Source organism: Antechinus flavipes, chromosome 5 (assembly GCF_016432865.1).
Source record: "Antechinus flavipes isolate AdamAnt ecotype Samford, QLD, Australia chromosome 5, AdamAnt_v2, whole genome shotgun sequence".
Lineage (NCBI taxonomy): Eukaryota > Metazoa > Chordata > Mammalia > Dasyuromorphia > Dasyuridae > Antechinus > Antechinus flavipes.
This window is the reverse complement of record NC_067402.1, coordinates 219,451,834-219,464,623: the sequence shown is the minus strand read 5'-3', so window position 1 is coordinate 219,464,623 and position 12,790 is coordinate 219,451,834. Positions and strand designations below refer to the sequence as shown.

Here is a 12,790-nt window from a genome sequence, read left to right as displayed (position 1 = left end):
GAGTCACAGTCAGACATCTCTACTTGGGATTTATTATCTTATTTAAAAAAAAAAAAAGGAAAAAAGGAATGGGGTAGAATGGAAATTACCCCAAAACACTAAACAGAAACCAAAAATCCAAGAGTTTGTAGTCCCCATCCCCACCCTAAGAGTTCAGCCCTTCCTGAGAACCTGACCCATCCTTCCCATGCCCCCCAGATTAAAAAAAAAAAAAGAAAAAAAGAAAAAAAAGAAAAGAAAAGAAAAGAAAAACCCCAAGCCAGGAAGAGTGGTACCTGGGACAGTCACTGAGATTCCAGACACAGGGAAAGGGAAGGGTAGAGTCCGAAAAGTAAGGGCTCAAGGTGAGGATTAATGGAGAGGCGAGGCTCTGGAAGGAAAGGCTGGGCCAGAGACAGCGGGGCAAGAATAAGAGGGCAGAGAGCAGGACACGTCCCTCCTGGCTGCTGCCACTGCTGCCACCACCACGGTCCCCGGGCCCCTCAGAGGGAACATCATGGTTTGTCCTACAGTCCACATTCCTAGTCCATGAGGAGCCTCATAAGCCTAACTCCAAGTCCTCCAACTCTTCTTCTAAGGTCCCCCTCCTCGCCAGTTTTTCTAATTGTTCTCTGCTGGGATGACTGATCTCCCCACTCTGGATCCGCTGCTGCAGCTCCACTATCTGACGAAGTTTTTTCTTCAAATTCTTTATCTTCTTGGCTTTCTCAGTGGTGGAAAGTGTGTCAGGTTTGTCAGGGTTTGTTGCAGGGGTGGCACGGGGAGCAGGGGGCACACTTGGCAGCTGCGCTGGTTCCTTCAATGACACTTTATCCAGAGTCCGGCTCAAGGCCTCTACTGCCCCCTTCCCTTGCTGCTGCCGCCTCTTCTCCTTGCGTTTCAGGTTGCGTTTGGCAGTCTTAGAAAGGCCTGGCTCACCACTGTCTAGACGGGGTGGGGTTGGGACCCCAGCCTCAAGGCTCAGCCCAGGAGGTAGTTCTGGTTTACTCTTGAAGAACTTTACATACTTGTTTTCATACCTGAGAGGAACAAAGGCTGTCAACATGTCTTCAGTTTCCCTACCTCCCAAGTCTGACATTCTCTCCAACTATCTGACTTCTTCTTCTCATCCCTGCCCCTAGGGAAATAAGCTTCCCCCACTGCCCTACTCTCAGTGTACTGTAAGTTGCACCCCTGCAGAGGGGTTATATTAAGGTCTTGGGATACGAGCTATAAAACTACCTAGTACACTGGTGATAGTAATAATCAAGCATTATAGGAACTCTTACTCTGACAGGTAAGATCAGTAAGAACCTTCTGCCTCCTCATCTACTCCTACTCTCATGCCCTATCTAAGGTTACATCCTTTGGTAACTTAAAGAGAAAAATCCCCCAGCACATACACACTACCCTGACTCTCCTGGGATAAATTACCACCCTGCCTCCCTCCCCACTTCCAGCCAACCACATACACAGGAACTTCCTCCTGAGGCACGTAACCTTCTTTTACTTTCCGTTGCTTCCTCCAGGTCCCGTCCGGTCGCTGGGTTGAAGCAATATATTTACCTGGAATAGAATATATCAAGTTATGAAGACAATCTCCAGATAATAGCGACCGAAAGAGAATTAAATCTTTGAATTTATTTAATTGTATTCCATTTTCTTTTAGGTATCATTTTAACTCTATTTAACTGATCTATTTTTCTAAATTTTTTTTTAACCAGTACCAAACATATGCTAGTCACCTATCAATTACACTGGGGAAGACTCTTCATTTGATAAGAAGTTCTTGGAATACTAGAAAGTTGAAGAGGAAGACAGGTTCAAACCATTCATACATCTTGCACCACGTGTCACAATAATGATCAAATAGATAGCAATTTAAATGTAAAATGTCACATGATTTAAAAAATAGAAATGATGAGAAAAAAACAAAAGACAATTTTGTTATAAAAAATTAAAAGCTTTTGAATAAACAAAATGTAGCTAGAAAAAAGATAAGTTATAGAGTGGAGAAAAAATCTTAGCATCAAATATCTCTAATAAAATTCTAATATTCAAGATATATAGGGAATTAATACTAATTTGTATGATTAAGGCATTCCTCAATAGCTCAAAGGGCTGTAAGGAGATAGGCACACTCAGATACTGCTGATTGAGTCAGGAAATAGACAAACTGATGAAGAAAACAGTTCAGAATTTTTTTTAATTACTAAATTCTTCATACAGTAATATTAAATTATTTATGACCTACTGAGCACATGTCTAATAAAGTCACTGACACTGACAAAGAAATGTCCTATCTATACCAAAATGGTCATAGACATATTTTTCATAATTACAACAACCTAGAAACAAAACAGAGAACAAATGAACAAGCTGTGATAAATGAATGCAATAAAATGTTACTGTACAACAAAAATAGTAAGTATGAGAAATCTGGAGAATCATGAAAAAATGTGTATCAATTTAAGCAGAGCAGGGAAAGAAGAATCTATAGAATATACATACAAAATCACTAAAATAATATAGATGAAAACAATCCTATAAACCATCAGAAATCTGAGTTAATGCAATCAATGAATGATGGTGTTTCCAGATAACTGTAAGCAGGAAATAAATGTCTTTTATCTTTCCCTGTATCCTCAGGCTTTAGCACAACGTGTAGTATTTAGAGGCACTTAAGAGAAGAAAATAACTAAAACATAGTTTGTTCTCCTCTCCATGGAAAGGGTAGTAAAACTATGGATACAGACTGCTTTGTTAACTAAATCAGCTGATTCATCTGTCTAATCATTTCTTTGTTACAATGATGGGAAACAGGTTTATTGGATGATAACTATTATCAAAATTATTTTTTAAACAATATCAATAAAACTTTTTTTAAGATAAAATAAAATCCCATCAATTTCCCTCAATCACTTAAATGAAAATTTTAGCATGTCACTTTTCACATCACATTTTTCTACAAGTATCTGTGTGGCATACACTATGAGCAAAATAAAACATACTCCTTTCTTTAAAAGCCTGTTTTACTTGAAGAGACAAGACATACATTGAATCACACCAAAAAATATCCTCTTTAACTGAGCACTATTGTGTCTTATATACGTGTTACATAAGGCAAATGAATGACATAAGTATATATCATAGATATGTATTGTCAAGAAGTTCATGGTATTTAATCTAGTAGGAAACATAAGACATACATACAAATAACTAAGTATTTAAGAGATGTATAAAAATGCTGTGAGAGTTCAAAAGAAGGAGAAAATCATCCCTAAATGATCAATCAAGAAGATCTTCAGGGAAAAAGGACCACGTAAGCAGGATCTGATAACAGGTTGAATTTTAAAAGCTAGAGATGAATGATCCAGTCAAAAGGAACAGCATGAGCAAAGGCTCAGAAATAGGAAAGCATGGTACATGTCCTTGAACTATGTTTCTTGGCTGAAATATAGCTATGTGGTAAGGCATGTACAAGGGAAGAAAGGTCCTGGGTCCAGCTCATGGAGGACTTTCAACTGGCTAAAGCTGTGGAAATCACTAGTTTTGAAAAGATGAATACTGTAACAAAAAATTGTTAATGATCATTATATATGGCCTAATGGCTTGCAAAGCACTTTATAATTTCATTTAAACCATATAACCCTATGAGGCAAGTGCTATTGTCACCCCATTTCACAGCGAGTAAACTTAGGCAATTTACAGCTAGTCGGGGTCTGGAGCAAGATTTGGGCTCAAGTCTTCTTGACTCCAACCTTAACACTTTATCTCCTTAACACTTCATTCTAACACCTAAAATGATACACAGCAGTGGCCTCTAATCCTTGACTGTGTATTCTATCAGTAGAAATGTTTGAGCATGTACCCCCAATGTTTGCTTACTTACAAATGATATAGTACTTACAAATGATATAGATAATAGTAAATTATAAAATTTACACAAAAAATAGGACAAAATAAAGCTAAAATAATAGTTGCTCCTAGTCACTAAGGAGTTTATTGAATAGGGCAGTGATATGGTGAGCTATCATTCTGGAACTGTGCACAAATTCTGAGATTATTTTAATAGGACAGACATAATGACAAAAAGGCCCCTAAACTAGGATGGTGGTTTAGTGATTGTAGAAAAAAGAGAAGAGAAGAAATACCAGAGGAATTGTGGGAATAGAAACGGTAAGATATGGCAATGACCGGCTTTATGGAGATGAAAATCAAGGCATTATAGATTATATCTAAGTTTTGTACCTGGGTGGCTAGAAACATAGTGGTATCCTTAATAAAAAGAGGAAAACTGGGAAGAGGGATGGGTATTGGGGGGAAAGCTCATGTAATGTGATCTAAGATCTATTGGAACCCATCCATACTTGTTCATCCTTTGCAGGTCCCACCCAAATGAAAAGGGGGTAAGTGGAACTCTTCCCAATCACTGCCCTAAAGCCTGAAAACTACCCTCTCCTAGGGGCATCTTCCATAATTCTAGGTCACTTAGGAGGAAGGGGAAAAGTAGCCTGGGGAAGATAGGCAGAATTTTTCGAAAGGCAATAGCTCAGATGTTAATATGAATAACAGAGTCCAGATTAGGTCTGGTCCTGAAAGACCAATTCCTGGGAGTAAGGATAGGGAAGAATATGTTGAAAGCTTGTATAACCCAGGAAGGGTGTGTATGTGTGTTGAGAGAGAAACAGAGAACTGAGGGCCAAAGATACATATAACTGTTGGAGAGAAGCCTCATGACAAATGATTGCTAGAAGGATAGGGATTGACCCAACTTCCCATCCCTGAAATGCCTAATCACATACTCCTTTCTTAGAGTCAGAGCACAGTAATCATCACTTTAATGATTCTAAGTATTCAGGACAGATTAGAAGGAATAGAGACTATCAGTGAGACTAATTAGAAAGTTATCCCAATAGTGCAGCTGAGAACAAATGAAAACTTGGGCACAAAGGCAGCAATAGGAATGGAAAAAAGGGAGTGAATGTGATGGATTCTGGGAGAGGCAGAATGGAGATGATTTTGATGCTGGGTAGATATGGGGGGGGGGGGGGAGTGAGAGAGAGGGAGGAGTCAATGATAGGAAGAACAGTAGAAGAATAGGACACAGGTCTTCAAGTATTTGAAGGGCCATCACATGGGTTTAAATTTATTCTGCTTGATTTCCAAAAGGATAGACTAGGAAAAATGGATGAAAACTTTAAAGAGGTGAGAAGATGTCTCAATTAAGGGGAAAAAAAAGATTTAACAATTAGAACTGTACAAAAATGAAAAGAGCTGCCTCAAGAGACAAGAGGATTGATGTGGGAACCAGAGAAGAGAAATGGGGCACTATGGGTATAGAATGTTACCTATCAGATACAGTTGCTATATTGTCAGTTTTTAACTGCTTTCTTTGTTACAAAAGAGCAAGTTTGGCATAGGATAGAGTAAAGATGCATAGGAAAATTTGCTATTAAAAACATCAATAAAATTTTAATGAAATACATACAAAGAAAGTGGGATCTCCCTTGGGGAGATCTTCAAGTAGGGGCTGGCAGGATTAGTTGTAGGGAATGTATGGAAGACACTCATAATTCAATATGGACTGGACCTCTGAGTTCTTCCCTCTCAGAGATTCTGAGAACTACTGGGAAGATGATTACTTCAAATATGGATATGTCAAGTCTGAAACATCCACAGATCATTTAGGTAAAAATGTTCATTAACAGATCTGGAGCTTGGGAGTGAACTCAGGACTACAAAAGTAGATTTGTTTAGAGGTGGTATCCAAAATGATAAGGACAAATGACATTACCTAAGAACTGGGTATATTAAGAAAAGAAAAGATATTGGAGCTTTGGACAATATTAATTTAAAGTCAACCTAACAAAGCATTCATTGAGTACCTATTGTGTGCTTGGCTCTGTGAAGGGCACAGAGGATACACGAAGACCAGGACAGCTCCTGCCCTCCAATTTAGGCTGAGAATTTGGGATTGATAGATCCTAGAACTAAAATTGCAACAAACCTCAGAGGCTGTTTATTTGAACTCTCTCATTTTAGAAATGAGAAAAAATAAAGGCAAAGGTTAGGTGACTTGACATTGGGCAAGGAGATTAAACAGGCAGGATTTGAATCCAAGTCCTTGTACTTACTTATTTCCAGTGTCTCAGATAGTTTCCCACTCACCTGGTAGAATGGGGTGGGTGGAGAGGTTTGTGTGGGGAACAACATGTATGTAGATAGTAAATTCAAAATAAAGTCATTGGGGGGAAGCATCAACAACTTTGGGAACTACGGACTTGAGCCTTGTGGAGTTAAGAGGAAGAACTACCGATAAAGTAAACAGAAGGAATTGACCAGAAAGAGGATTATATAATTTGAGAATAGGAAGGGACTTTCATGGTTATCTAGTCAAACACATATCTAGCCCTATTTGCAAAAGGAATCCACAAAATATATGCAACAAGTGATAGTCCAAACCCTAAGAACTTGGAGGGTACCGTGTTATAGAAACAAGAGGAGAAAGCATTAATAAAGGATGTTTCTAGGTAAACAGGTGGGAGACTATAGGTGCTGAATGTGTTATACAACGTCAGCTGATGAAGTTGCTTGTCAGCAAATCTTAATATGTTGCTTTATTATGAAGGTTCACAATGGGATATAGCATATCAGAAAATGTGACAGAAAAGAAATAATGTATAAGTCATAAAAAAGACCCAAATACTTTCTGATGCTGAAGAGATTAAGGAAGATGAAGACTGAGAAAAGAATGTTGTATTTAGTAATAACTGATGACTTTTAGAGAACAGTTTTAACAGTTATTGGGTGAAAAGACAAACTATAAGGAGTTAATATACAGATGGTGAGAATGGAACTATCAAATACAGATTTCAAAAATTTTTTAAATGTCAAGGAGAGCCTACTGGATGGTACCTTGGGGAAATAAAGGCCAAATAAGGGTTTGTTTTTAAGCATTGGGTGACATTTATAGGTAAGTGGCCAGGTAATGGTCTAATGACTAGAGGTCAGGCAAAGATGCATGAGATACAGGAGAGGGAGAGAGAGGAAGGATGCTTGTTAGAGCAATGTTTTAGAATAGACATGAGAAGCATATGGAATCAAAAATCAACCTTAGTAACATTGAATCAGGAGGAAAGGAGGCAACAGGAGAAGACCCTATCGCGTTTTTAAGTGTGGTAGCGGACAGCTAAGGGCCTGGGTCTTTTCTGGGTAGCATCAACCCAAGTCATCTGCCAGGAATACGAAGATGGAGATACCTCTATGCCAGCTTAAGAGAGGAAACATTTTGGAAAAGCTGTTGTGGAGGACGAGATAGGGAAACAATAAGAGAATAAAAGGATTACTATGCTGCAAGCCAAGAAGCATATTTGGAACATCTTAAAGACACGGTATGGATGCTTCATATAAGCACACAACATACAATTCCATTGCACATCACAGATATTTTAAGCATGTTATAACCAAGGAATTATGCTAGACTCTGAGGATACAAAGATTTATATGTAACTGTTCCTTAAGAAGTTTCCATTCTATTGGTGTTAGAAGTAGGAAGGCTACAATATATACAAAGACACTTAAATAGTATAAATAAGGGGATCCTATAGCATACATAGGAAGAACATACAGCTACTTATAATAAAAGGTGAGTTGTGATGGGGAAAAGAGATCCAGTCAAATGTTTTTAAATGAAAACAGAAGTAACACTTCTAGCTGGGAGGAGGGGAGTAGTAGAGAGAAGAGGCACAATCCAAGCTTCTTTAAAGGTAACACCTGAGCTGAATCTTGAAGAAAGGATTCAGAGAAGAAGAAATGAAGAAGCAGTGTTTTTTAAGAATGGTGGAGGGTTTGTGTAAACCATGGAGATAAACTGGTCATAATTCAGCTTCATAAGGCATAAAAGGGAATAAGGTAAAATAAGGCTGAAAATATAGATTGGAATAGATTGGAGAGGACATGGAATGGCAAGCAGAGGAGGAATCTGTATTTAATCTCAAAAACAATAGAGAGGTCACAAGATTTTTTGAGTAAAAAAGAGATAAAATCAAATTTGTGATTTAGGAAACTTATTTTGACAACTGCCAGAAGGATGGGCTAGTGAAAGGAGAAATCAGAAGGATGTAAGGAAACCATTCAGATTATTACAAAGGACTTCAGGAGGGAAAAAGTGATGAAGAAATGAATCAGGGTAATGGCAAGATGAAAATGGGACAGAAGAGAGATGAAGAACCTATAGAAATGGGCAACTGCCTGGACCTTGGGAATGGAAGAGAGGCAAAAACATCAAGGAAATTCAGAGGTCTTAAATTGGGGTTGTCAAGGATCCAGGGAAGTGGCATCTTCAGAAATCAGAAAGTCTAGAAGAAGGACAAATTTGATGGGAGATGTTGAGTTCAGTTTTAAAGGAACCTAGGACATTCTTAGGGATGAATCAGCAAAGAACAGAGCAAAGGACAAAAGAGAGAATAAGAGAACCCCAACAGAGCAGTATCAATGAAGATAAGCGATATAATAGCATCTAGGAAAGGTAAATTACAAAGTAGTGAATATAGCAGAAAGGTCAAGAAGGAGGAAAATGGGAAAATGACCACTGAATTTGATGATTAAAAAAAACCCAAAACACTGGACAGTTTTAATGGAATGATGGGGTTGGAACATAGACTGAAAGAAGCTGAGTGAAACAGAAGTGATAAGTGGAAGCATCCAAGAGGGACTACTCATTCTTATATGTTAGCTAAAAGAGGGAACAGAGAAATAGGAAATAGTGTGAGGGATTGGCAGAACAAAAGGCAGATTCTTTAAACAACAAGGAAACCTGGAGATATTTTCTATCAAGATACAGCCATATAAAGAGAAAATAATAGGGAAACTCCCAAAGGAGTTAGAAAGGAATGGTATTAGGCACAAAAGAAAGGGTTAGCCATGCTAAGACTACAGCAAAGGAGAAAAAGATAGATGAAATTCTAAGAAAAGAGGATGACAGCGTTCACAGTCTCAATATAGGGGGAATGGAGGTTATACATTGACAAAGAGTACATCTGGGGTTGAAGGCTTTAAAACAAAGTTTGGAATAGTTACTATAGGGAGTCAAAGATGACAGCAACAAAAGCTCAGTTAAGGTTAGATAACTTTATAATGTATCCAGTATGATTTCATGACTTATACAATGTTTGCTCTACATGGAAACACACATACACAACATGTACCCTACACATATTTTCTATATGTCTGTTTTGATAACTAGACTAGAAATTTTTTCCCTGGAGTCCCTGGGCAGAATGGGTTACCAGTACCAGAAGCATTTAAGGAGGAGACCTCACTTTCCCTATCTAACTTTTCCCAGGACCTCATCTTAGCACCAGGCTGTCGGGGCCTGACCCCAACAGGCCTTCATACAATTCTTTTCCACAACTTAAGTGAGCCGGAAAGCTGAGGATGGGTGACTTTAGTAGTTTGGTTACCAGGCTGAGTTCGAGGACCCTTGTGTTCTGCTCTTAGCATAGTGCCTGGCACACGGTGCGAACTTAGTTAAGTGCTTATTGACTTGATCCCTTCCCCTGCCCAGGCTGACAGTTTCCCCGGGAAAGTAGAGGACTTGCTGAAACTGGCGATTGGGTCTCCGAAGAAAAAGCTCAGAGTCGGTAAAGGGAAGTCAGGAGGGGAAGAGTTCTTCCCGATCCTTCACACCTAAGAGTGAGGGGAAAGGGGGGGATTGAAGCTTGAGGGGGCGGGGGGCAGGAATTGGAAGGGACATAACAGAGCTCCGCGGGCTGACGGGGTCAAAGTGGACACTCCCAGGGGTCAGCGGAGGCCCGGGGACTAACCCTGGCCAGCAGAGACCCTAGCCTAGAGTTTGGGTGACCGGAAGCAGTGGGACCCCAGCGCCACAAGACCGGAAGGGGGCGCAGGTGCAGCCCCGAAGGAGCGAATGAATGGGGTAGGCGGTCCGGGGGGGCGGGAACAGGGGAGGGGCCCCGGGATGGGCGGGGCGCAGGTCCCTTCCAAGTCCGCCCTCCACCTCTACCCCCACCCCCCAGAAGCCCGGGGAGAGGAGACACTGCACCGCCCGCACTCACCGCCGGTCTCGTCAGTTACATAGGGAGTCGCCATCTTGGAAACGAGAACCACTTCCGGCGTGAGGGACACCCCCCCCAAGACCCGCCCCCTTCTCCACCGGAAGTGGAGTCGGGGCTTGTCGCGAGCTGCCATTTTCGTCTTAAAGAGACAGAGCGTCCTTGGATTTCATGCCCGGGGCTAAGAGAGGGCCGAGGAAACGAAGTGGAGGGGGGGGGAGGGGGGAGAATTACTAAGAAGGGACCGTACCTTTCAGCTCGTCTTCGGGAACGGGCTGGCGGCTGGACGACATCCCTGGTCGGGCGGTCCCGCAAAAGCGGAAGGAAGGAAGGGAGACGCTGCAGGCCCGAGCAGTCGGCGTGCGCGCCCCACAGAGACAGAGCTCGATCAGTCTGTAGAATGAATGAAACAAGAGGCCTGAGGCCGTTTCTCCTGGGAGGAGAAAGCCGGGGTGCCGAGATCCTCGCGGCTGGCCTTTAGCTCCGGGGCCCCGCGCAAGGCCCCTGCCACGAGCTTCCCCGGCTCGGCCGAGGCCGAAGATCTTGGTTCAAATCCTGACTGCTCCTCCTTCCCCTGGTGACCTTGGATTAATCTCACCGGAGGGGCGGGCTCCTTGACCTCTACTCTCCCTTCCGGCGTAGGCCTCTCCTCCCCGCCCCCAATCCTCCCCTTCCCGCCTCAGTTTCTTTCTCTGCAAAACATTCCCACCTCTCGGTCTACGGCTCTACCCCGAGGGTGCTGGAAGAAAGAGACTGAGGGAAGGAGGGAGGGGCGTGATCGGAGGGGCTGGGCTTGACCCTACAGCCTTTCCTGCACTCCCCATTTCTGCCCTTCTCCCCTCCCCTTTTACCAACTGCAAATCTTCCCGCCCTCAACCGCGTTGTTCCCTCGGCTCTTTTCCGAGGCTTGCTCCCCCGGAGGCTGGGAGGCGCCGGGCTACTAGCTTCTCTTTCCCGGGCTCCGTTTTTCCCTCGTCCTTCCCTCATCACGCCCCACCCCAGCCCACCCCTCATTGTCTGCAGATTGCTGACATATATGTAGCACTTTACCACAGAAATTGTTTCTGCTTTATCCTGCTTTGTCTAAGGCTAACGCCCAAGAATCTCCCTGCCGGGGGAGGACGAAAGGCGTTCGGGCTGGGACTAAATCGCTTGGAAGCCTTTTTTTCCCCAAACCGAATGTCATTCCGTGACTTAGAAATCCCACTCTGAAAGGTCCCAACCTAACAAATCAGTCGCTTCCTTTTCCCATCGATCTTCGGCTGCCCTCTAAAACAACGGTGGAGTAAGAGATCCATTTGAATAGTGTTTTGCATTTAATTTTCAACTATTAAAATGTATGCATTCCTTCCCCCAGTCCTCTCCCTCCTAAACTTTCCTCTCTCTCCTCCTCTCCTTCCACACACACAGCCACTTCCGTAATTGCCTTTGTGCTTGAGACTGGGGGGAAACTAGAAAAACTAGTAGGGCTCTGTGGCTCTTTGGCAACTACGCTTGGCATGGTCTCCTCAGGCTGGGGTTACCCTTTCAGTTCGGTGTTTGTAAAAGGGAAACTCAGGAGACCTACAACAGTTCCCCTCCGGGCCTGTCCTAGCTCGAGTTTACGGCCCCTCCTCTTGTACTTCTTTCCACCCCCAAACATCCTGCCCTAACTTCGGGGCTGGCAGGAAGTGAAACTCGCGAGTCTAACAGCCCGTTGGGGGACTTGCAGACCCTGGCCTGAACTGGGGTGTGGCTCGTGTCCCCACCGAAGGAGGGAGGGAGGGAGAAGTGGGGGTGGGTGTAGAAATGAGGCTGTTGTTTTTTCCTCCCTTTGTTCGCTGTGGTTTCTTTTTCTCGCTCCATTTTGTGATGTGGCCGATAAGAGAAAATGTGCACCTGGGACGTGGTGCAATGAGCCTATCGATTATACCCATTTCCCACACAGTTACTGAGGCTGGGTAGGATGGGAGATAAAGACTGGAGAAAGGTTTACACAAAGATAATTTTCTGAGCATCTCAGAATGAATTAAATTCCCACGGAAGGAATGGGAGCCATTCACCCTACTTTCCCACACTTGAGATCACCTGTAGTTTCCCAAAGTGGAAACTCTGAGGCTCTGCTCCTAGGAAGGGAATGTCAGAATGGGATATGGGTAGAGTGAGATCAGGAATGATACTTCTACACTATTTGACGCTTTCAAAACAATGCCTCTCCCACAACCCTATAAAGTAAGTGATATACATAATTCTTTTGCCATTTTATAGGTAGGGACTCGAGTCTCCTAGGGGAAGGGAAGAAAAGGGAATGTGACTTTATATAGATCCTGTTATGTGTCAAGTGCTTTATAAATATCTTATTTGATCCATATCACAATTCTATGACGTAGGTACTGTTAATATCTACATATTTCAGTTGAAACTGAGGCAAGTGACTTGTCCAGGGTCACATTGCTAATAATAGCTAACATTTATAAATGTTACTTTGAGTTTACTCAAAAGTAATTATGAGCCAGGCATTATGCTAAGCCCTTTACAGCTATCTCATTTGATCCTCATAAAAACCCTGGAAACTAATTGCTATTATCATCTCCATTTAACAGATGAAGAAACTGAGGCAAATAAAAGTTAATTGATTTGCCCAAGTTCATAGAGATAATAAGTATATGAGTCTTTCTGACTAGGCCCCATACTCTCCCTGCTCTATCTAGCTGACTCATAAAGTTTAAATATATTGCACATAGCTAGAATTCTAA

The 12,790-nt window shown here is 42.2% G+C and overlaps 1 protein-coding gene across 3 annotated transcripts; it reads right to left on the bottom strand.

The window, feature by feature from the left end:
- Positions 1 to 12: 12 nt before the first annotated feature.
- PYM1 (PYM homolog 1, exon junction complex associated factor) lies at positions 13 to 11,710 on the bottom strand. Of its 3 annotated transcripts, XM_051962985.1 has the most exons (4): positions 10,765 to 11,710; positions 10,306 to 10,448; positions 1,452 to 1,545; positions 13 to 1,019 (listed from the first exon to the last, which is right to left on the bottom strand). In XM_051962985.1, exons 2-4 carry the CDS (start codon positions 10,346 to 10,348, stop codon positions 539 to 541), a joined length of 618 nt encoding a protein of 205 aa, XP_051818945.1. In that variant the 5' UTR covers positions 10,349 to 10,448; positions 10,765 to 11,710; the 3' UTR covers positions 13 to 538. The 3 variants fall into 3 exon arrangements, with proteins under 3 accessions (XP_051818945.1, XP_051818944.1, XP_051818943.1); XM_051962984.1 differs by lacking the exon at positions 10,765 to 11,710 and having other exon boundaries at positions 10,306 to 10,758; XM_051962983.1 differs by lacking the exons at positions 10,306 to 10,448; positions 10,765 to 11,710 and adding an exon at positions 10,059 to 10,107.
- Positions 11,711 to 12,790: the final 1,080 nt, after the last annotated feature.

What these genes read in the sequence shown, in the direction of transcription:
- PYM1 (XM_051962985.1), bottom strand. Translation starts at nt 10,348, where the DNA reads ATGTCGTCCAGCCGCCAGCCCGTTCCCGAAGACGAGCTGAAAG. An exon ending in TCCCGAAGACGAGCTGAAAG is followed by an intron (nt 1,546 to 10,305) that starts GTACGGTCCCTT and finishes ATTCTATTCCAG; the next exon opens with GTAAATATATTGCTTCAACC. An exon ending in CCTCAGGAGGAAGTTCCTGT is followed by an intron (nt 1,020 to 1,451) that starts GTATGTGGTTGG and finishes TGTTCCTCTCAG; the next exon opens with GTATGAAAACAAGTATGTAA.